The sequence below is a fragment of the Pecten maximus genome, chromosome 13 (assembly GCF_902652985.1).
Source record: "Pecten maximus chromosome 13, xPecMax1.1, whole genome shotgun sequence".
NCBI lineage: Eukaryota > Metazoa > Mollusca > Bivalvia > Pectinida > Pectinidae > Pecten > Pecten maximus.
Window position 1 is genome coordinate 39,124,253 of NC_047027.1, and position 25,450 is coordinate 39,149,702.

Consider the following 25,450-nt stretch of genomic DNA (forward strand, 5'->3'; position numbering starts at 1 on the left):
CTCTGTATATAACATCAGTCAGACGTGACAACCAGTCTGTATATAACATCAGTCAGACGTGACAACCAGTCTGTATATAACATCAGTCAGACGTGACAACCAGTCTGTATATAACATCAGTCAGACGTGACAACCAGTCTGTATATAACATTAGTCAGACGTTACAACCAGTCTGTATATAACATCAGTCAGACGTGACAACCAGTCTGTATATAACATCAGTCAGACGTGACAACTAGTCTGTATATAACATCAGTCAGACGTGACAACTAGTCTGTATATAACATCAGTCAGACGTGACAACCAGTCTGTATATAACATCAGTCAGACGTGACAACCAGTCTGTATATAACATCAGTCAGACGTGACAACCAGTCTGTATATAACATCAGTCAGGCGTGACAACCAGTCTGTATATAACATCAGTCAGACGTGACAACCAGTCTGTATATATAACATCAGTCAGACGTGACAACCAGTCTGTATATAACATCAGTCAGACGTGACAACCAGTCTGTATATATAACATCAGTCAGACGTGACAACCAGTCTGTATATAACATCAGTCAGACGTGACAACCAGTCTGTATATATAACATCAGTCAGACGTGACAACCAGTCTGTATATAACATCAGTCAGACGTGACAACCAGTCTGTATATAACATCAGTCAGACGTGACAACCAGTCTGTATATAACATCAGTCAGGTGTGACAACCAGTCTGTATATAACATCAGTCAGACGTGACAACCAGTCTGTATATAACATCAGTCAGACGTGACAACCAGTCTGTATATAACATCAGTCAGACGTGACAACCAGTCTGTATATAACATCAGTCAGACGTGACAACCAGTCTGTATATAACATCAGTCAGACGTGACAACCAGTCTGTATATAACATCAGTCAGACGTGACAACCAGTCTGTATATAACATCAGTCAGACGTGACAACCAGTCTGTATATAACATCAGTCAGACGTGACAACCAGTCTGTATATAACATCAGTCAGACGTGACAACCAGTCTGTATATAACATCAGTCAGACGTGACAACCAGTCTGTATATATAACATCAGTCAGGCGTGACAACCAGTCTGTATATAACATCAGTCAGACGTGACAACCAGTCTGTATATAACATCAGTCAGGCGTGACAACCAGTCTGTATATAACATCAGTCAGACGTGACAACCAGTCTGTATATAACATCAGTCAGACGTGACAACCAGATTTTATTTCACATTAGTTCGACATGATAAGCAACATTCTTCAGCCACATTTTATATTTCAACGGTATCGTACTGTCAAGCTGCAGTCAACGAAACCAAGGAATAACATCTGCAAATGCATTTCAAAGGACACCGAAGTTAAGTTTGACGTTGCCTTTGTTAACGAACAGCCCCTATTGAAATAAACAATTTTGGTTTCAAGAACTAAGGCTTTATTTCTGTCTAATTATTTCTTTCACTCTGATTTGTTCTATATTATATAAATCACAAACTCAATGGTATCTCGTACCTTTTGATAGAGCATCAATTCTATGGATCATAAACTTAGTTTGAGAAATGAGTATTGCGTCAAGTGATCTTGAAAAGTGATTTGCTTTTAAGATAAATTACCCACGAGTTTGTCTTATGTCCAATTCAATTTATTTTTGAAAATTAAACCGTTATATGACACCTTAATAAAACTATCCTACCAATTAGAAATAAATAATGTGAAGTATACAATCACGTGATATGTAAAATACATATATTAGGTATCACGTGATATGTAAAATACATATATTAGGTATCTCGTGATTTGTAATATACATACGTTGTGTATATTAGATACCACGTGATGCGTAATACACGGTTGTTAGATACCACGTGATGCGTAATACACGGTTGTTAGATACCACGTGATGCGTAATACACGGTTGTTAGATACCACGTGATGTGTAATATACATGTTAGGTAGCATGGATTAGCCCGACTGGAGCTCGTGTTTCAGTTTTTGAGTGGTTGTTTGTGTAGATAAGATGTTATCGCTGTTCCTCTGTGACGAAGTACTCCTTATCTGACTGGTAGTTGGTGACTTCCTTTTTACACTTGAGGTGACTGTTGATCTGTATAGAGCGGAGACACACCAGCGTTTTCTTTGTCACTAGCTTATTCCCCTTATTCCATGTGTAACATTTCTGTGTATGGACCGTCTTGGATTTATAGGAACAAAAACGCTTGGGACCTTGGAACGGTCGGAGAGCTTTAATGATATCTGTAAAAGAGAGAAATATGTTGACAAAGCAAGAGAATACCAACATAATAACGAAACCTCAGCTCTCGGGCAAAATAAGAAGAAACAATATGCCTATTGGCGTAAAAGGTATCCTGGTATTTTTAGTCACGTTGACTAAATATGGTCCGTCAATCAGCCCTTTGGGGCCTATCAGGGAAAATATCTGCATACAATATACCATCAAACTGTCATCACAAACTGATCAATTTCATCTAGTTTGAATTACTTCCAATAATAATTAAATAAATAATGTTAAAAATAGTATTACTCCATATACAGTATTTTAACTCACTCCAGGGGAAAAATTACACCCAGGGTCGTGAAATTCACATTTTTGGTAAATCACCCTTCTATCTATTACAGTTATTCCACTCTACCATATCTGTGTCTTGAGAAGAAGATTTTAGATTTTTAGAATGTTTTTTTTTCAATTTGACACGTTTGCCCAATCCATCAGGTCCTTGAGAGTGGAAACAATATATTTCACAACAGTGTTTGACTTTTAAGCTTGGTGGTGAATTTCTGCAGAATTTCATTGATTCATCAATTGGTTCAGGAGTTTCTAAGAGGAAATGGAATGTAGACTATTAAGGACCCACGACGGACAAAAAGCGATTATAATTTAAAAAACTTCTGATGCAATCAAAAAATCAAGATTTGTATGAAGACCCGCGAGAAAGAACAAGGAGAACATGATCACGTGTTCCGACACACTAATGAAGGCCCCTGAGAAAGAACAAGGAGAACATGATCACGTGTCCCGACACACTAATGAAGACCCACGAGAAAGAACAAGGAGAACATGATCACGTGTTCCGACACACTAATGAAGACCCATGAGGAAGAACAAGGAGAACATGATCACGTGTCCCGACACACTAATGAAGACCCATGAGAAAGAACAAGGAGAACATGATCACGTGTTCCGACTCACTAATGAAGACCCCTGAGAAAGAACAAGGAGAACATGATCACGTGTTCCGACACACTAATGAAGACCCATGAGAAAGAACAAGGAGAACATGATCACGTGTCCCGACACACTAATGAAGACCCCTGAGAAAGAACAAGGAGAACATGATCACGTGTTCCGACACACTAATGAAGACCCATGAGAAAGAACAAGGAGAACATGATCACGTGTCCCGACACACTAATGAAGACCCATGAGAAAGAACAAGGAGAACATGATCACGTGTTCCGACACACTAATGAAGACCCCTGAGAAAGAACAAGGAGAACATGATCACGTGTTCCGACACACTAATGAAGACCCATGAGAAAGAACAAGGAGAACATGATCACGTGTCCCGACACACTAATGAAGACCCATGAGAAAGAACAAGGAGAACATGATCACGTGTCCCGACACACTAATGAAGACCCCTGAGAAAGAACAAGGAGAACATGATCACGTGTTCCGACACACTAATGAAGACCCATGAGAAAGAACAAGGAGAACATGATCACGTGTCCCGACACACTAATGAAGACCCATGAGAAAGAACAAGGAGAACATGATCACGTGTTCCGACACACTAATGAAGACCCCTGAGAAAGAACAAGGAGAACATGATCACGTGTTCCGACACACTAATGAAGACCCATGAGAAAGAACAAGGAGAACATGATCACGTGTTCCGACACACTAAGCGACTTCTGCTTCCTCGACGTCATCCGTCATACAACTTCAGGTAAAATGTGAGTCACAAAATGAGGAATAGGGAAGTGATCAAGGAACCGCTGGGCATTTCAACAGGGATCGAATACAATAGGATATACACAATCAAGGTGTCGACCATCAATCTTTACCAGGATATTCATCAACATCTCACGAATCCTGGTGTTGGTAATTTCTCCGTTAGGGGTCGAAATCTGTCACGAAAATGGGCATGATAGAAAACCCGTGAATATCGCATCAACTAAGACGAGTGGTCATCAGAGGAGGGATGTTACTATTCAGAAATGGATAATTATAAATCGGGAAATTAAAATCATCGGCTTAGGTGTAATCTGTTTCATCTGATTACGATGTAAATGTATGAATCCTACTATGCTGTAATAGGGACAAGGGCAGTACCAGCCATCGTCATGGAAACCAAGTCAAGCAGACTTACCTGGATCGTCTAGGTCGAGGTTATTGTCACAGTAAAACTCGTCTAGCCATTTAACTGGAAGTGGTCGGCATTTTTCCGGAAGTGATAAATTAATGCGTTCCGGTATAGGATCGTCATTTGTGTTATTACATTCGTTAGGTTTTGTCACCTGAAAAAAATGATACACATCTCAAAGTTCTTTCATATTTTTGACAAATTAATAAACTCCAAAAACACCCAATGAATTCCTATTCCCATCGCCATCCTGTCGAAACAACAATCTCGGTACAACAACACTCAAGTTCATAATGTGATTACAAAATAATTTAGTATCTATTTACATGTAGATATCGCGCCACATATAAGCAACAAATCGTATTTTACGAATGCATTGGTTTAAAGATAGAAAAACAAGCATTTTGTCAGACTCTGTTTTTTCGTCGGAATCTAGAATACGACCAAGTTTTACTGGGTATTGTGAAAACATCATATACCTGAAATCAGATGAAAACAAGCTATTTTCATTGTGCTGTATTCCGGCCTTAAACCTCATATAAGTTTAGAGCTTGTAACCAGAATCCGGGTGTAAGTAATAAAGAGCCGGCATCATATTGATGCTCACTTTTTTGGCTAAATTTCCCAAAAATACGTATTGTTCATTTAACTGCGTATCGATTACTTTAGGTTTTCTTTTGCGTTGTGAAAACATGTATAGTGCTGGCGAACATGGGCACCTACCTAGGATTTATTAAAAGCAATAACAACAAAAAAACAACGAAATCACACATTAAATAGCTTTTGCTCAATCAACACTGCAGCCAATCAAGTTGGTACATTGTATGTTAACTCCAGGCAGTATAGACCTTACCGTGTATACCGTACTCCAGGCAGTATAGACCTTACCGTGTATACCGTACTCCAGGCAGTATAGACCTTACCGTGTATACCGTACTCCAGGCAGTATAGACCTTACCGTGTATACCGTACTCCAGGCAGTATAGACCTTACCGTGTATACCGTACTCCAGGCAGTATAGACCTTACCGTGTATACCGTACTCCAGGCAGTATAGACCTTACCGTGTATACCGTACTCCAGTCAGTATAGACCTTACCGTGTATACCGTACTCCAGTCAGTATAGACCTTACCGTGTATACCGTACTCCAGGCAGTATAGACCTTACCGTGTATACCGTACTCCAGGCAGTATAGACCTTACCGTGTATACCGTACTCCAGGCAGTATAGACCTTACCGTGTATACCGTACTCCAGGCAGTATAGACCTTACCGTGTATACCGTACTCCAGGCAGTATAGACCTTACCGTGTATACCGTACTCCAGTCAGTATAGACCTTACCGTGTATACCGTACTCCAGGCAGTATAGACCTTACCGTGTATACCGTACTCCAGTCAGTATAGACCTTACCGTGTATACCGTACTCCAGGCAGTATAGACCTTACCGTGTATACCGTACTCCAGGCAGTATAGACCTTACCGTGTATACCGTACTCCAGTCAGTATAGACCTTACCGTGTATACCGTACTCCAGGCAGTATAGACCTTACCGTGTATACCGTACTCCAGGCAGTATAGACCTTACCGTTTATACCGTACTCCAGGCAGTATAGACCTTACCGTGTATACCGTACTCCAGGCAGTATAGACCTTACCATGTATACCGTACTCCAGGCAGTATAGACCTTACCATGTATACCGTACTCCAGGCAGTATAGACCTTACCATGTATTTCTGACTCCCGTACTCCTCAAAGTCAGCCATGTCTTTGATGTAGCAGACATCCTCGTCGTCTGGCATGAATAAAAACAGGTCCTGTCAACAGAAGAGAATGATTGATTACGAGGCTGTACCAAACTGGACATCCCCCAATGATTGATAACGAGGCTGTACCAAACTGGACATCCCCCAATGATTGATAACGAGGCTATACCAAACTGAATATTTCTAAATGATTAACAATGAGGCTATACTAAACAGGGAATTACCAAATGATTGAAAATGAGGCTATACCAAATTGGATATTAACAAATGATTGATAGCAAGGCTGTACCAAACTGGACATCCCCCAATGGTTGATAACGAGGCTGTACCAAACAGGAAATTTCTAAATGATTGATAACGAGGCTAAACCAAACTTGAAATTATGTGGCCAACACTTTGATAAAAAAGGTATACACATTGACTAAATGCTGTTTTTTCCTAACTGAGCTCTTGAATTCATGTTAATTTTGCGTGTTTAATATTCGTACCACAAACATGTCGAGGAAATCAGTGTTCAAGATCTTCCCAATTTTGTTGTGTACTTCAAAATTGCATTTTTTTTTTTTTTTTTTTTGTGTGTTAACATATTGTTTTGTTTTTTATGTGGCATGGATACCAAATCCTGACCATACCTTTTTCGTCACACTTTATGTGTTAAAAGTAAATATAATATACAATCAACATTATCATTCGTTTAAATTTCCTGGTATCTATGTAACATATGTTATTAATTTATATATATAATTTGCAAAAGGATCTGGAAACAAGCTTCAAACTTATATCAATCCATCTCCCTCAAAAGGTCAGCATAATTTAATGTAGCTTAGTGGTCAAGTCAAATGAACTGTTCTCTTTGATTTTGATAATGTTCACACATGAAGAGGAAATGAAAGTTGTCTTCAATATATCCACTCGTACACGTACAAAACGGGCAAATGCTTTCTGAATGTACTGCAATGTAAGCGAATGCTCGTGTGTAAAATTTGCAATTAACAGTTTCCATAGTTTCTGTATGCAGGAGGACATGCAAGATTTCTATTAAGGATTTTTGTCATTGAAGGGTTATTTCTAATTTTTGGAGGTACGGAGTTACATAATTCTACAGCTGACGATAAGAAAGATGATTTATAATAATTTGTTTTTGACTGGACTGATAGGAGCTGATCAGCTTGTCTGCTTCTATAATCATGAAGATCTGAGTGTAAGGAAGGTACAAGGGAACATAGATAGTTTGGTGCTTTATTGTGAAGCATTTTGTGAAATTGAACAATTTTATGTTTTTTTCCTTCGATCTGATGATTTTTCCCAGCATACGTCTTTATATAACAGTTCTATGTAAACAATTTTGGTAGCACCTGTCACTATTCTGCCAGCCTCAATTTGAACTTGCTATATTTTGTCTATTAGATATTGTGGTTTTGCATCCCAAACAATATCGGCATATTCTAATATTGGTCTTATGAAAGATATATATAGAGTCTGTAGAGAGTTTCTATCAAGAACGTATTTCAGTTTCCTAAGTGTACCTAAACGTTTGGGAGTTTTCTTTAAAATGTATTCAATGTGGTCAGCCCAGTCAAAACTAGAGGACAAGTATACACCAAGATGTTTATGAGATGTCACATTGGATACGACTGTATTGCTCATAAACACTGGCGGATGAATTGGTCTAGTACGTTTTTCATTGATTTCAAGGATTGTCAACTACCATATAAATGGTAGTATCATCCACAAAGAGTTTAATTGTACTGTCAATGTCATTAACAATATCATTGATATAAACGAAGAAGAGAAGAGGACCTAGAAATGATTCCCGGGCATCTCCTGATTTAATTTCCTTGTCTGAAGATGATTTCCCGTTAATTACCACACGTTGTTGTCGGTTTCAAAGATAATTTTTGAACCAGGCAAGAAGTTTTCCGGAAATTCCCGCCCTTTCCAGTTTGTTAAGTAAGTCTTTATTCCAAACCCTGTAAAATGCTTTACTAATATCGCAAAATATAACCTGTATTTCTTTCCCGTTATCAAGAGCCTTACTAATATCGTTCGCAATAATTACCAATTGGTTTACAGCGGAGTCCCCAAGGATGAAACCAGATTGTGACTTACTGAAGAAGTTAGTTCAGTGCAAAATATTGTATATACATTTAAATCCACATCTTTCCATCAATTTACCTAAAATGCTGATGAGGGATATTGGTCTATAATTTGTAACATTACACCTGTCGCCTTTTTTAATTAATAACATTTGCAAATTTCCATTCATCTAGGTAATAAGAGAAATGTAAGGATTTGTTGAACAATTGACATAGTGGACGAGACAGTTCATTTGCGCCTTCAATCAATAATTTTGCACTTATCATATCTGGACCTGAATACTTGGAGGAATCGAATACACTTATTGCATCTTTAACATCGTCAATGGTAAGTATAATATTACTAAGAGTTTCATTGGGTTCATTAGTTAGAGGGGGAGGAAGTTTGTTGATGTCATCTAACTGTGTTTGTTTGACAAAATAATCATTGAGTAAGCTAGCTTTGTATACATCACAGTAAATTGTGTATACTTTTCTATCAATACAGGTATATAGGATTCTTTGTTAGAGAACTAGTAAATTTGTTTGCTATTTTCCACCAGTTCCTGGAGTTCAGTGGTTTGTCTTTCAACGAGTTAGTAAGTTTGTTATAATAGTCGCTTTTACCTTTACGTATTCTATCTACGCATGCGTTACGTGTTTGCCTAAAGTATCCCCAGTTGTGTTGATTATTTGTTTGTTTTGATTTTTTTCTCTATAGTTGGAAAAGTCACAACGTTTGTAAAACTAAACGTTTCTCATGATGTTATCGGGTAATACGTTGTTTTGTACATTCATGTAGATATAGATTAGACACTGATACCTCTGATTGGCTGGTAAGAATGGGTCACCAACTTTGACGTCAGAGCTTAGCATAACAGTACTTATCGGAAATATATCTATAAGGGACAATGATGTTTCAGTAAAGTGAGTTGGTTCCTTAATTAGTTGGGTTAAATTGTACAGATTTTAAATTTCACTAATAGATTTGTTGTTAGAAGCAAGCTGGTTTTCATTTAAATAACCAGTTATTAGTATTTCTAAATTAGTATTGACTGCTTGTTCGATCGAATAGTAAATACGGTTCCAGGTATCTACAGGAGAATTTGGGGCTCTGTAAAAGGTACCTAGGAAAAATCAAACATTTTAAATCTTTATCTCTAACCATATATATATATATTTGGTATTTCTAAATCAGGACGTCTTTAAGCTACGAAAGCCGGTTGGGACCATTTTCGTAGAAGAAAATAATATATTTTTCGCGTTATATCGCAAAACTAACGCGTTGTTACGCGAAACTAACGCGTTATATCGCGAAACTAACGTGTTATATCACGAAACTTTCGCGTTATTACGCGAAAGTTAACTAACGCGTTATATCGCGAAACTAACGCGTTATATCACGAATATATATATATAGATATAAGAAGTATAGGCTACATTTGAAGAGTATCGACATGAGACACGACAGTTCAGTGATATTTTATTTTGAGCTTGGCCTATCCCAAGCTGAAATTTTGAGTTTTTTTTAACAATAGTGGATAGATTTGTTCTAAGCAATTCAACACTTAAACGATATTTGAAACGATAGTGTTTAACAATAAGGAAATCAGTTCTCGGATATATACGATGTTGCATTAATCATTCTCAATGAATCACAAAATTCTGGACAGAAAAAAAAATCTTCGTTCTCGCCCTCCATCTTTACAGTCAGTATCTGATACTCGGAAACCATTTCATCGTCTTATATAACCTGATGCGCATAATAATGCAAACGTTTCGTGATATTATACAATTATCGACCTGTTTCAGGTGAATATGATGATTTATAAGCTCGAGAAAATGATATTTCCCGAGGCCGAAGGTCATCGTATTCACCTGAAAACAGGTCGATAACTGCTTTATTATATGACAAAACTACAACATTTTCATATTACAGAATGATTATCATTACCTGTCATAGGATTGCATGAATAATAGTGATCGACTTGAGAAAAGTTCAAATTGACAATTAATAAGTCAAAGTTGTTCAGTGTTTACCAGTATTGAATTTAAACTTCATTATTTATTATTGCTTAAAATTCAACAAAATGTAAATGCTAAAACATTTAAGAATTCAGTCTATTAAACTCTGTCCGGGAGCACATACCTACATGTACAAGTAAGTATACACTTTTGACGACACGGATAGTTGGAAATTGTTACTAGGAGTATTATGTCACCCTGGATTTGACGTCACAGATTGCGGGAAAGTCCCTGTTATTATATATGAGTACGAACTCGAGTTATTGGGTTGTTGTCCTCTGTAGCAAACTGTATGAATCCGCGTAGCGGATTCTTACAGAAGTTTGCAAACAAAATTTGTTTCATACCCCGATGAAACTAAAAAAATTGACATCAACGCTTATAATTAATTTTTGAAAATGATTTTCTAATTTAAAACATGTTTTATGTACAATATTACTGGTTTTAAATGGGATTCTTTTTCTCAAATCAATACGCAACGTCAATTGTCGTATTGTGACGTCACATTTTTCGCGCCATTCTCGGAATTTCTTTCATAGAAGAATGAAAAGAGTTTTTCGACCAATCACATTTGAGTATTTACCATGAAAAAAAGGAAAAAATAATTATATATATACATATATCTTGCAAATTTTGTATATAAAATGCATAAATTTGGCATTGATCTTTAACGTCCTGAATGCTCTAAAATGCTAGCGTAAGCATTTTGCAATTCTGACAACCACCAGGGAGCTTTGTTACATCAGGTGTACCATTTTGACTTGTTTCTAATGCTGATGGTTCCTCCGGGGCGAGCTGAAATTTCTTCCAAAGAAACAGGTCTTCGGATTTTTCTTTGTCCCACTTTAACCGACCGATTGATTGCGTTCCCTACCAATGACTAGTTATATCAATTAGTGGGTTTGGCTAGAACCATCACCTAGGGACAGCATTCATAGTTTGTGTATAGATAAGCTCATATAAATTTCAGAGTTTTTTCTTTCTTTGTTTTGTTTTGTTTTGTTTGTTTGTTGTTTTGTTTTGTTTATTTTTGTTGTTGTTGAAAACTGATGTGTACGCAACTGCGTATTTGCGTATAGGCAGCTACGCGCCTGAATACGACTGCATTTCAATCGGGAATATAATTTTATTAATGTGTCATTTGAAAAGATGCATCCACTTATTCAGCTTGCATTCAATCTTAACTTTATTCCGTTTTTAACTGCATATCTGCATTTTGCATTTACCCCTACATTGACCAATCACATACTTCATCTTGCTCAGTAACGCCACCTGTCGCGTCATTTCCGGGGTATGCCGAAAAATTATTTCAACGTTGGAACACAACTGTATTTGATACATTTATCAATAGCATTTAAGTACATATTATTTTTTGTAATAAATTGCTTGGTGTACGTAAAAGTACAAGTAACGATGTGGTTTATCTTGAAGAACATTTTGTAGGTAAAGAAATACATTCTCCAAACGTTATTTTGTTACAAATCCAAGTGTGTACAAATGAGAGGAATTGCTTTATACAAATAGCCCTAAAGAATTGTCAAGTTTTGGTAAATGTATAAAACTTGCTAATAACCTTTGACCTTCCAGTTACGCTGAGACTGATTACATACCATATAGATAATCACTTAATTAACCTGACAGTTTTAGGTTTTATACAAAACATTTTAAACGAATTCGGTTTAATGTACATGTATATATGGAATTCACAGTTTCAAGGCAATTTGAATCCTAAATGGGTAAGAGTTAAAGTAAAGCAAACGGAGGTTGGAGATGTCGTCCATTTTCCGCACCAGGATCTTGCTGGACTGGATATAAAGAAAATCCTTCCGTTATTTGTAGGTATGATTATGACTTGTTTAATATGGGATAATTATTTCATACTGTTTCTGTATACTATGACTATATTGTCTGAAATATCAAATTATTTAGAAAGCAATTCAACACTTAAACGATATTTGAAACGATAGTGTTTAACAATAAGGAAATCAGTTCTCGGATATATACGATGTTGCATTAATCATTCTCAATGAATCACAAAATTCTGGACAGAAAAAAAAATCTTCGTTCTCGCCCTCCATCTTTACAGTCAGTATCTGATACTCGGAAACCATTTCATCGTCTTATATAACCTGATGCGCATAATAATGCAAACGTTTCGTGATATTATACAATTATCGACCTGTTTCAGGTGAATATGATGATTTATAAGCTCGAGAAAATGATATTTCCCGAGGCCGAAGGTCATCGTATTCACCTGAAAACAGGTCGATAACTGCTTTATTATATGACAAAACTACAACATTTTCATATTACAGAATGATTATCATTACCTGTCATAGGATTGCATGAATAATAGTGATCGACTTGAGAAAAGTTCAAATTGACAATTAATAAGTCAAAGTTGTTCAGTGTTTACCAGTATTGAATTTAAACTTCATTATTTATTATTGCTTAAAATTCAACAAAATGTAAATGCTAAAACATTTAAGAATTCAGTCTATTAAACTCTGTCCGGGAGCACATACCTACATGTACATGTAAGCATACATTTTTGACGACACGGATAGTTGGAAATTGTTACTAGGAGTATTATGTCACCCTGGATTTGACGTCACAGATTGCGGGAAAGTCCCTGTTATTATATATGAGTACGAACTCGAGTTATTGGGTTGTTGTCCTCTGTAGCAAACTGTATGAATCCGCGTAGCGGATTCTTACAGAAGTTTGCAAACAAAATTTGTTTCATACCCCGATGAAACTAAAAAAATTGACATCAACGCTTATAATTAATTTTTGAAAATGATTTTCTAATTTAAAACATGTTTTATGTACAATATTACTGGTTTTAAATGGGATTCTTTTTCTCAAATCAATACGCAACGTCAATTGTCGTATTGTGACGTCACATTTTTCGCGCCATTCTCGGAATTTCTTTCATAGAAGAATGAAAAGAATTTTTCGACCAATCACATTTGAGTATTTACCATGAAAAAAAGGAAAAAATAATTATATATATACATATATCTTGCAAATTTTGTATATAAAATGCATAAATTTGGCATTGATCTTTAACGTCCTGAATGCTCTAAAATGCTAGCGTAAGCATTTTGCAATTCTGACAACCACCAGGGAGCTTTTTTACATCAGGTGTACCATTTTGACTTGTTTCTAATGCTGATGGTTCCTCCGGGGCGAGCTGAAATTTCTTCCAAAGAAACAGGTCTTCGGATTTTTTTTTGTCCCACTTTAACCGACCGATTGATTGCGTTCCCTACCAATGACTAGTTATATCAATTAGTGGGTTTGGCTAGAACCATCACCTAGGGACAGCATTCATAGTTGTGTATAGATAAGCTCATATAAATTTCAGAGTTTTTTCTTTCTTTGTTTTGTTTTGTTTTGTTTGTTTGTTTTGTTTTGTTTATTTTTGTTGTTGTTGAAAACTGATGTGTACGCAACTGCGTATTTGCGTAAAGGCAGCTACGCGCCTGAATACGACTGCATTTCAATCGGGAATATAATTTTATTAATGTGTCATTTGAAAAGATGCATCCACTTATTCAGCTTGCATTCAATCTTAACTTTATTCCGTTTTTAACTGCATATCTGCATTTTGCATTTACCCCTACATTGACCAATCACATACTTCATCTTGCTCAGTAACGCCACCTGTCGCGTCATTTCCGGGGTATGCCGAAAAATTATTTCAACGTTGGAACACAACTGTATTTGATACATTTATCAATAGCATTTTAAGTACATATTATTTTTTGTAATAAATTGCTTGGTGTACGTAAAAGTACAAGTAACGATGTGGTTTATCTTGAAGAACATTTTGTAGGTAAAGAAATACATTCTCCAAACGTTATTTTGTTACAAATCCAAGTGTGTACAAATGAGAGGAATTGCTTTATACAAATAGCCCTAAAGAATTGTCAAGTTTTGGTAAATGTATAAAACTTGCTAATAACCTTTGACCTTCCAGTTACGCTGAGACTGATTACATACCATATAGATAATCACTTAATTAACCTGACAGTTTTAGGTTTTATACAAAACATTTTAAACGAATTCGGTTTAATGTACATGTATATATGGAATTCACAGTTTCAAGGCAATTTGAATCCTAAATGGGTAAGAGTTAAAGTAAAGCAAACGGAGGTTGGAGATGTCGTCCATTTTCCGCACCAGGATCTTGCTGGACTGGATATAAAGAAAATCCTTCCGTTATTTGTAGGTATGATTATGACTTGTTTAATATGGGATAATTATTTCATACTGTTTCTGTATACTATGACTATATTGTCTGAAATATCAAATTATTTAGAAAGCAATTCAACACTTAAACGATATTTGAAACGATAGTGTTTAACAATAAGGAAATCAGTTCTCGGATATATACGATGTTGCATTAATCATTCTCAATGAATCACAAAATTCTGGACAGAAAAAAAAATCTTCGTTCTCGCCCTCCATCTTTACAGTCAGTATCTGATACTCGGAAACCATTTCATCGTCTTATATAACCTGATGCGCATAATAATGCAAACGTTTCGTGATATTATACAATTATCGACCTGTTTCAGGTGAATATGATGATTTATAAGCTCGAGAAAATGATATTTCCCGAGGCCGAAGGTCATCGTATTCACCTGAAAACAGGTCGATAACTGCTTTATTATATGACAAAACTACAACATTTTCATATTACAGAATGATTATCATTACCTGTCATAGGATTGCATGAATAATAGTGATCGACTTGAGAAAAGTTCAAATTGACAATTAATAAGTCAAAGTTGTTCAGTGTTTACCAGTATTGAATTTAAACTTCATTATTTATTATTGCTTAAAATTCAACAAAATGTAAATGCTAAAACATTTAAGAATTCAGTCTATTAAACTCTGTCCGGGAGCACATACCTACATGTACATGTAAGCATACATTTTTGACGACACGGATAGTTGGAAATTGTTACTAGGAGTATTATGTCACCCTGGATTTGACGTCACAGATTGCGGGAAAGTCCCTGTTATTATATATGAGTACGAACTCGAGTTATTGGGTTGTTGTCCTCTGTAGCAAACTGTATGAATCCGCGTAGCGGATTCTTACAGAAGTTTGCAAACAAAATTTGTTTCATACCCCGATGAAACTAAAAAAATTGACATCAACGCTTATAATTAATTTTTGAAAATGATTTTCTAATTTAAAACATGTTTTATGTACAATATTACTGGTTTTAAATGGGATTCTTTTTCTCAAATCAATACGCAACGTCAATTGTCGTATTGTGACGTCACATTTTTCGCGCCATTCTCGGAATTTCTTTCATAGAAGAATGAAAAGAATTTTTCGACCAATCACATTTGAGTATTTACCATGAAAAAAAGGAAAAAATAATTATATATATACATATATCTTGCAAATTTTGTATATAAAATGCATAAATTTGGCATTGATCTTTAACGTCCTGAATGCTCTAAAATGCTAGCGTAAGCATTTTGCAATTCTGACAACCACCAGGGAGCTTTTTTACATCAGGTGTACCATTTTGACTTGTTTCTAATGCTGATGGTTCCTCCGGGGCGAGCTGAAATTTCTTCCAAAGAAACAGGTCTTCGGATTTTTTTTTGTCCCACTTTAACCGACCGATTGATTGCGTTCCCTACCAATGACTAGTTATATCAATTAGTGGGTTTGGCTAGAACCATCACCTAGGGACAGCATTCATAGTTGTGTATAGATAAGCTCATATAAATTTCAGAGTTTTTTCTTTCTTTGTTTTGTTTTGTTTTGTTTGTTTGTTTTGTTTTGTTTATTTTTGTTGTTGTTGAAAACTGATGTGTACGCAACTGCGTATTTGCGTAAAGGCAGCTACGCGCCTGAATACGACTGCATTTCAATCGGGAATATAATTTTATTAATGTGTCATTTGAAAAGATGCATCCACTTATTCAGCTTGCATTCAATCTTAACTTTATTCCGTTTTTAACTGCATATCTGCATTTTGCATTTACCCCTACATTGACCAATCACATACTTCATCTTGCTCAGTAACGCCACCTGTCGCGTCATTTCCGGGGTATGCCGAAAAATTATTTCAACGTTGGAACACAACTGTATTTGATACATTTATCAATAGCATTTTAAGTACATATTATTTTTTGTAATAAATTGCTTGGTGTACGTAAAAGTACAAGTAACGATGTGGTTTATCTTGAAGAACATTTTGTAGGTAAAGAAATACATTCTCCAAACGTTATTTTGTTACAAATCCAAGTGTGTACAAATGAGAGGAATTGCTTTATACAAATAGCCCTAAAGAATTGTCAAGTTTTGGTAAATGTATAAAACTTGCTAATAACCTTTGACCTTCCAGTTACGCTGAGACTGATTACATACCATATAGATAATCACTTAATTAACCTGACAGTTTTAGGTTTTATACAAAACATTTTAAACGAATTCGGTTTAATGTACATGTGTATATGGAATTCACAGTTTCAAGGCAATTTGAATCCTAAATGGGTAAGAGTTAAAGTAAAGCAAACGGAGGTTGGAGATGTCGTCCATTTTCCGCACCAGGATCTTGCTGGACTGGATATAAAGAAAATCCTTCCGTTATTTGTAGGTATGATTATGACTTGTTTAATATGGGATAATTATTTCATACTGTTTCTGTATACTATGACTATATTGTCTGAAATATCAAATTATTTAGAAAGTTTTGGCGTCAATTATATTGTATATAGTATCTCTTGTTACACGAGTTGAAAATAAATCTTATAAAATCTTATTCTCACCCTTTCCTTACAGGACATCTCCAATGAATGAAAACACCCACTTAATAGTTAAGTAGGAACTCCAATGGCTGCCTTCTTTCAATGGAGGATATGCAAAAGTAGATTGTAGATGACACGGTGTACTTATACTGCATCACAGTGTTAGTACACTGTATCACCTAACATTTGCATCACGTCAAGCATATGAAAGGCCAATTTGGGCTTAGGGGAACTTTGATTACGCAGCGGTACATATTCGCACCTGTGCTTGAAAATAAAAGTGTAGTTGTTCTTGCAAAAACCTACACATTTATACCAAAGGAAATCGATTTTCCTATATGTACATATATTTTCGATATATTTTTATATCTATGCAGCCGTTTCATGTTCAACAAATTTGTTTAAATACGTTTCAGAGTATTCTAAACATTCACATATTAATTTTGTTTCAAGAAATAAAAGTGAAGTACTGGGATGAATTGATTTTACTTCATTCCCCGAGAAAAATGTGGGAGGTAACTCTTGTTTTGTCCCCTCAGGTAGACTAAGTACAGTTCACCCCTCCCCAGTACTAATCCCTACCCAAGTCAGTACCTCTATATACTAATCCCGACAATTATCTCCGCCGGACACTCCAACCGCCCCGGTAAACCGTGACGAACTACAGTCAGCACTCAATGTATGTAGTATTGATTATTTCTATTCTTTTTACATTTTATTTGAATTTTCACGTTAACTAACTAGTCAAAAAAGAAAAACAGGGCATCATCTTAAAATCACCGAAACCATATTCAAAACAATACCTTGATGTACATCGTACAAACCCTTCACCGACACAATATCTCTTCTTTTGTCGAATTATTTCGTTGGTATTTCCCATTTATATAGATATCAGTCAGGTTTCCGATCAGGGAATATTACTGTTGATTTGTAACATAATGTGGGAAACCGCTACTGTCTAGTTTTCTGTGACATTTACAAGACATTCAACAGAGTGTCAACTGTGGCATGGGGGATTGGAAGTGAAAATATTTGTATCCCATTGTCCTTCCTACCTCCCGTAACTACGACTTTTTCAGGTCATGTAAGTTGATTCTCCCTAGTATAAAGTCTCTTAAACTCTGTGCATGTCCCCGTTGTAAGATAGTTACATTATTTCCCCTGTCTATGTCCCTTAAAAGATAGTTACATCATTTCCCCCGTCTATGTCCCTTAAAAGATAGTTACATTATTTCCCCTGTCTATGTCCCTTATACGATAATTACATCATTTTATCTATGTATGTCCCTTATACGATAGTTACATCATTTTATCTATGTATGTCCCTTATACGATAATTACAACATTTTATCTGTGTATGTCCCTTATACGATAGTTACATCATTTTATCTGTGTATGTCCCTTATACGATAATTACAACATTTTATCTATGTATGTCCCTTATACGATAATTACAACATTTTATCTGTGTATGTCCCTTATACGATAATTACAACATTTTATCTATGTATGTCCCTTATACGATAATTACAACATTTTATCTGTGTATGTCCCTTATACGATAATTACAACATTTTATCTATGTATGTCCCTTATACGATAGTTACATCATTTTATCTATGTATGTCCCTTATACGATAATTACAACATTTTATCTGTGTATGTCCCTTATACGATAATTACAACATTTTATCTGTGTATGTCCCTTATACGATAATTACAACATTTTATCTGTGTATGTCCCTTATACGATAATTACAACATTTTATCTATGTATGTCCCTTATACGATAATTACAACATTTTATCTGTGTATGTCCCTTATACGATAATTACAACATTTTATCTATGTATGTCCCTTATACGATAGTTACATCATTTTATCTATGTATGTCCCTTATACGATAATTACAACATTTTATCTGTGTATGTCCCTTATACGATAATTACAACATTTTATCTGTGTATGTCCCTTATACGATAATTACAACATTTTATCTATGTATGTCCCTTATACGATAATTACAACATTTTATCTGTGTATGTCCCTTATACGATAGTTACATCATTTTATCTGTGTATGTCCCTTATACGATAATTACATCATTTTATCTATGTATGTCCCTTATACGATAATTACAACATTTTATCTGTGTATGTCCCTTATACGATAGTTACATCATTTTATCTGTGTATGTCCCTTATACGATAGTTACAACATTTTATCTGTGTATGTCCCTTATACGATAATTACAACATTTTATCTGTGTATGTCCCTTATACGATAATTACAACATTTTATCTATGTATGTCCCTTATACGATAATTACATCATTTTATCTGTGTATGTCCCTTATACGATAATTACAACATTTTATCTATGTATGTCCCTTATACGATAATTACAACATTTTATCTGTGTATGTCCCTTATACGATAATTACAACATTTTATCTGTGTATGTCCCTTATACGATAATTACAACATTTTATCTATGTATGTCCCTTATACGATAGTTACATCATTTTATCTATGTATGTCCCTTATACGATAATTACAACATTTTATCTGTGTATGTCCCTTATACGATAATTACAACATTTTATCTGTGTATGTCCCTTATACGATAATTACAACATTTTATCTATGTATGTCCCTTATACGATAATTACAACATTTTATCTGTGTATGTCCCTTATACGATAGTTACATCATTTTATCTGTGTATGTCCCTTATACGATAATTACAACATTTTATCTATGTATGTCCCTTATACGATAATTACAACATTTTATCTATGTATGTCCCTTATACGATAGTTACATTATTTTATCTATGTATGTCCCTTATACGATAATTACATCATTTTATCTGTGTATGTCCCTTATACGATAATTACATCATTTTATCTATGTATGTCCCTTATACGATAATTACAACATTTTATCTGTGTATGTCCCTTATACGATAGTTACATCATTTTATCTGTGTATGTCCCTTATACGATAGTTACATCATTTTATCTGTGTATGTCCCTTATACGATAATTACAACATTTTATCTGTGTATGTCCCTTATACGATAGTTACATCATTTTATCTATGTATGTCCCTTATACGATAGTTACATCATTTTATCTGTGTATGTCCCTTATACGATAGTTACATCATTTTATCTGTGTATGTCCCTTATACGATAATTACAACATTTTATCTGTGTATGTCCCTTATACGATAATTACATCATTTTATCTGTGTATGTCCCTTATACGATAGTTACATCATTTTATCTATGTATGTCCCTTATACGATAATTACATCATTTTATCTGTGTATGTCCCTTATACGATAGTTACAACATTTTATCTGTGTATGTCCCTTATACGATAATTACAACATTTTATCTGTGTATGTCCCTTATACGATAGTTACAACATTTGATCTGTGTATGTCCCTTATACGATAATTACAACATTTTATCTGTGTATATCCCTTATACGATAGTTACAACATTTTATCTGTGTATGTCCCTTATACGATAGTTACATCATTTTATCTGTGTATGTCCCTTATACGATAATTACATCATTTTATCTGTGTATGTCCCTTATACGATAGTTACATCATTTTATCTGTGTATGTCCCTTATACGATAATTACAACATTTTATCTGTGTATGTCCCTTATACGATAATTACAACATTTTATCTGTGTATGTCCCTTATACGATAGTTACAACATTTTATCTGTGTATGTCCCTTATACGATAATTACAACATTTTATCTGTGTATGTCCCTTATACGATAGTTACATCATTTTATCTGTGTATGTCCCTTATACGATAATTACAACATTTTATCTGTGTATGTCCCTTATACGATAATTACAACATTTTATCTATGTATGTCCCTTATACGATAATTACAACATTTTATCTGTGTATGTCCCTTATACGATAATTACAACATTTTATCTGTGTATGTCCCTTATACGATAGTTACAACATTTTATCTATGTATGTCCCTTATACGATAATTACAACATTTTATCTGTGTATGTCCCTTATACGATAATTACAACATTTTATCTGTGTATGTCCCTTATACGATAGTTACAACATTTTATCTATGTATGTCCCTTATACGATAATTACAACATTTTATCTGTGTATGTCCCTTATACGATAATTACAACATTTTATCTGTGTATGTCCCTTATACGATAATTACAACATTTTATCTATGTATGTCCCTTATACGATAGTTACAACATTTTATCTGTGTATGTCCCTTATACGATAGTTACATCATTTTATCTGTGTATGTCCCTTATAAGATAGTTACATCATTTTATCTATGTATGTCCCTTATACGATAGTTACATCATTTTATCTATGTATGTCCCTTATACGATAGTTACATCATTTTATCTATGTACATGTTTGTCCTTTATTAGAATTTCCGTCATTTTCTCCGTGTATGTCCCTTATATTTCCCTGAATTATAGCCATGATCGAGGACCATATATATCAGTTGCCTAAACAATCGGTTTGACTAAATTTGCTATGCCTAGATATAATATTATAATCTATCGCATACCAATCGATTTATTGAAGATAAAGTCTGTGATAAGTTGGGAAAATTTGTGTTCATTCTTATGGCGCGGGAAGGATGTCATAATTTAATATTTTTGCCTAGGCAAAATAAAATATTGCCTAGGCAAAAATAAAATATTTTGGATAGAAAAGTCCCGTTGTAAGGCGATGGGTCAAAAATCAGTAGGCATTAATTATGTAACACCATATGAGTAGGAAAGAAAACAGCATGGGTTAAAACAGGACCTACCTACCCAGGTAAAATGACCAGGATATATAAACTTAACATTAACTTATATACATATTCCACCAATATTTAAAAATACAGAGAGAAAACACGATAATAACATAAATACGTTCAGTTTTCAGTGTTATGGACATTTAGGAAATGGATGCTCAGAACTCGGCATTTAGTCATACTCAAGGGAGATTTCTGTTATTTAGTAAAACGATAGTACTTATTGGTAGTTGGACATTTTTGATTTCCGTTAAGAATGTGTGACTACATTTTTCTTTTGACTTTTTATCAGATTTACTGGTAGTCTGATCAATCGTACCGAGAGTCCAGATTCCGTGTTGGTCATATCAACTCTTACCACGTCCGCTGGAATATCGGTGCGATTGACCAGACTCCATGTTGGAACTGCCCTTCCCAATACAATTTTTGACAATTCTACAAAAATGTTTTGTACCAATTTGAATTCTTAACCCAAGTAGTAGGCACTTAAATATAGAAAAATATACCATATCATAAATGTTGAAAAGAAAACGGAACGAATCACTCATTTGAGATGTTCCAAAAATGACATATGTTTGAATTTTGAAATATTTAATGACTTACATCTACCAAGCTTTTAAAATTCTAGAAGTTATGAAGTTCATAATTGAAGCGTCACAACAATAGACCACTTAGTATTATACAAAACAAACAAAAAATGACACACTTCCATTGCCATATGCCACAATTGTGAATACTAGGAAAACGTATGACAAACATGAAACGTCATAAAACAAATGACATCTAGGTTCTGAAAAAAGACGATATATCAGAAGCACGACATTGAAGTATTAAGTGACTTGTTTGTAACGTTGTGTGACATTGAAGTATTAAATGACTTGTTTGTAACGTTGTGTGACATTGAAGTATTAAATGACTTGTTTGTAACGTTGTGTGACATTGAAGTATTAAGTGACTTGTTTGTAACGTTGTGTGACATTGAAGTATTAAGTGTTTGTAACGTTGTGTGACATTGAAGTATTAAGTGTTTGTAACGTTGTGTGACATTGAAGTATTAAATGACTTGTTTGTAACGTTGTGTGAGACACATTGTGTACTCTATGTGTATTGTAATATGGTACATTGAACGGTAAACTTTTCAGCCTGAAATAGTTTCGTTATATTTATATTAGTTTAAAATTTGATACGTATTAGCGACGTTGTCAATACCTGTCACATATCAATAATACTAACAACATATGTAATAGCAAAGACGAGTGTATGTAACATTACACCATCTTATAGAAATCTCCGACACACCAGCGTACAAAAAGTGGGCCTTTATCTGTAGAGAATCGACTTTATTGAAATGTCAATGTTATGTCTGCCTATGACGCATGAGATCACCCCGGGCTATAGGTGTGAGAACATACGTACATTTTATAATTGGAAATTAATATTGACTGGAGCCTTAATAGCGAGGGGCCCCGAGGTGTTTGTTCAGCATACACAACTTTAAGGTTCGTTCAGGAGCACGGGACACAATTCGGATGGAAATCCCTATTATTTCAGATCTTGTAAACAATCTTGCTTATATTGATATTGTAGTAGATGATAGAGCACATCGAGCTGATGATCACAATAACAATACCATGAGTATAACTTATCCAACCTTCAAGGTAACAGATCTATAAATAATTAGATATTTTATTATAAGCACACTCCCATTAACATGATTTTAGGCAGATTTTAAGTGCTCCACCCGAAAGATAGACAACCAATAAGCGGGCTGAAATAAGCAGCGGATTGGGGATTCGAATAACGTGGGGATTCAGTTGTTTTATGTTTAAATTATATTTCTTTTTATTGACATTTTGACGTTTGCTTCGAATAACGAATCCTCAGCGAATTGTTCAAGATTTTCAAGATTCCCATTATCGAAGTCGAAATCGCCAACCGTACGTGTCATTGTAGTCTTGATACAACAACCTACTTAATATTAATCGTTCATTGCGATTGTTTGAAATGTCTATCTGTCACTGAGTAACATTAAGCTTTATCATTGTTTGAATATTTTTGTTTCAGAAATCCCACATTCACGCGGAATTAAAACAACAAGTTTTGCTGTTTATCCACTTGATATATTGTAAACCTACATGGATAGTCGCTCAAAGCGTTTCCTCGACTTCTTAACCGAAAAGTATGATTTAACTGATAAGTCGGGAATGAAGTTCGTCTAAAGTATGATTTAACTGATATGTCGGGGAATGAAGTTCGTCTAAAGTATGATTTAACTGATAAGTCGGGAATGAAGTTCGTCTAAAGTATGATTTAACTGATATGTCGGAGAATGAAGTTCGTCTAAAGTATGATTTAACTGATATGTCGGGGAATGAAGTTCGTCTAAAGTATGATTTAACTGATATGTCGGAGAATGAAGTTCGTCTAAAGTATGATTTAACTGATAAGTCGGGAATGAAGTTCGTCTAAAGTATGATTTAACTGATATGTCGGGGAATGAAGTTCGTCTAAAGTATGATTTAACTGATATGTCGGGGAATGAAGTTCGTCTAAAGTATGATTTAACTGATATGTCGGAGAATGAAGTTCGTCTAAAGTATGATTTAACTGATATGTCGGGGAATGAAGTTCGTCTAAAGTATGGTTGTATCCACGCATAACAAAAAAGAAAAATGTCTACCCGTCCTTAGATACGACACTACCATAACTGGGGAATGTCTCGGAAACGATTTTTTGGAAATCTGTACATGTATTTTATTTTTTTTTAATCTCAATTGGATGCTTTTTAACTTGCACTCTCAGCTTTAAGGGGGATTGAACATTTACCGCTATCATGAACGAAGAATGACAATCACTGACGTGACACCGTAGAGACATGATGATGTGTCAGCTTACACTAGATTATACAGTATCTATTCGTTTTCATGAAAATACGAAGATATGATTAATTGAATTAATGATCGGAAGTAAAGTGGGCCGAATTAGATGTTATATGGCGTCATCCACTGTAACACATGAAATATAAAAACTCCTTTTGATTCTTAACCGATCTTCACCGGTCTATGACAACGGTTTGAAATCCAGTCACACAATATCGCTAGTCTTTTTCTAAATAACAATGAAGTAGAAATGTCATTCTACACTTACCATGATTTTATCTACAGTTAAGTTAGTGGTGTGGCCGGGAACTTTGTAGAGGAATTCCGGAGGTAACGAGTCGTCGCCGTCATAATCACTAGTCAGATTATAGTCCCCAGTCCAGTTACCAATCTCGAACTCTGTCCCGGGGGTCCCGGGGTTCATTTCAACCCCGGGGTTGTATCCTGTTCCGTCCGCATTGATGTAGGCATCTATATATGGTGCTGCACGAGACCCCAGTATATTGAGGACACACACAGACCAATATATGTGCAGATTCATTTAACACGAAAGTTGGTTCAAAGAGTCATACCCACTTGTGATATTTTTCTCTTTGACGAAATGGTACCGTTCCGTTCTGTTTCAAAGTGTCTTTGTATAATACCAGGTAGTATAACCGTCCACGTTAACACTGGACCTGTACGTCACTGT

The 25,450-nt window shown here is 35.0% G+C and overlaps 1 protein-coding gene across 2 annotated transcripts; it reads right to left on the reverse strand.

Annotated features, from left to right (window-relative positions):
* Positions 1-1,219: 1,219 nt before the first annotated feature.
* LOC117341162 lies at positions 1,220-25,450 on the reverse strand. Of its 2 annotated transcripts, XR_004535561.1 has the most exons (5): positions 25,028-25,450; positions 6,124-6,213; positions 4,402-4,549; positions 1,937-2,263; positions 1,220-1,840 (listed from the first exon to the last, which is right to left on the reverse strand). XR_004535561.1 is itself a non-coding variant. In XM_033903008.1 (4 exons), the coding sequence occupies exons 1-4, from the start codon at positions 25,298-25,300 to the stop codon at positions 2,031-2,033; spliced, it is 744 nt and encodes a 247-aa protein (XP_033758899.1). In that variant the 5' UTR covers positions 25,301-25,450; the 3' UTR covers positions 1,220-2,030. The 2 variants fall into 2 exon arrangements, 1 of the variants encoding a protein (XP_033758899.1); XM_033903008.1 differs by having other exon boundaries at positions 1,220-2,263.

Bases quoted from the DNA above. Each gene is read 5' to 3' on its own strand.
- LOC117341162 (XM_033903008.1), bottom strand. From the start codon at position 25,300: ATGAATCTGCACATATATTGGTCTGTGTGTGTCCTCAATATACTGGGG. The intron at 6,214-25,027 runs GTAAGTGTAGAA...TTCTGTTGACAG, and splicing joins TAACTGTAGATAAAATCATG to GACCTGTTTTTATTCATGCC. The intron at 2,264-4,401 runs GTAAGTCTGCTT...TCTCTTTTACAG, and splicing joins CCTCGACCTAGACGATCCAG to ATATCATTAAAGCTCTCCGA.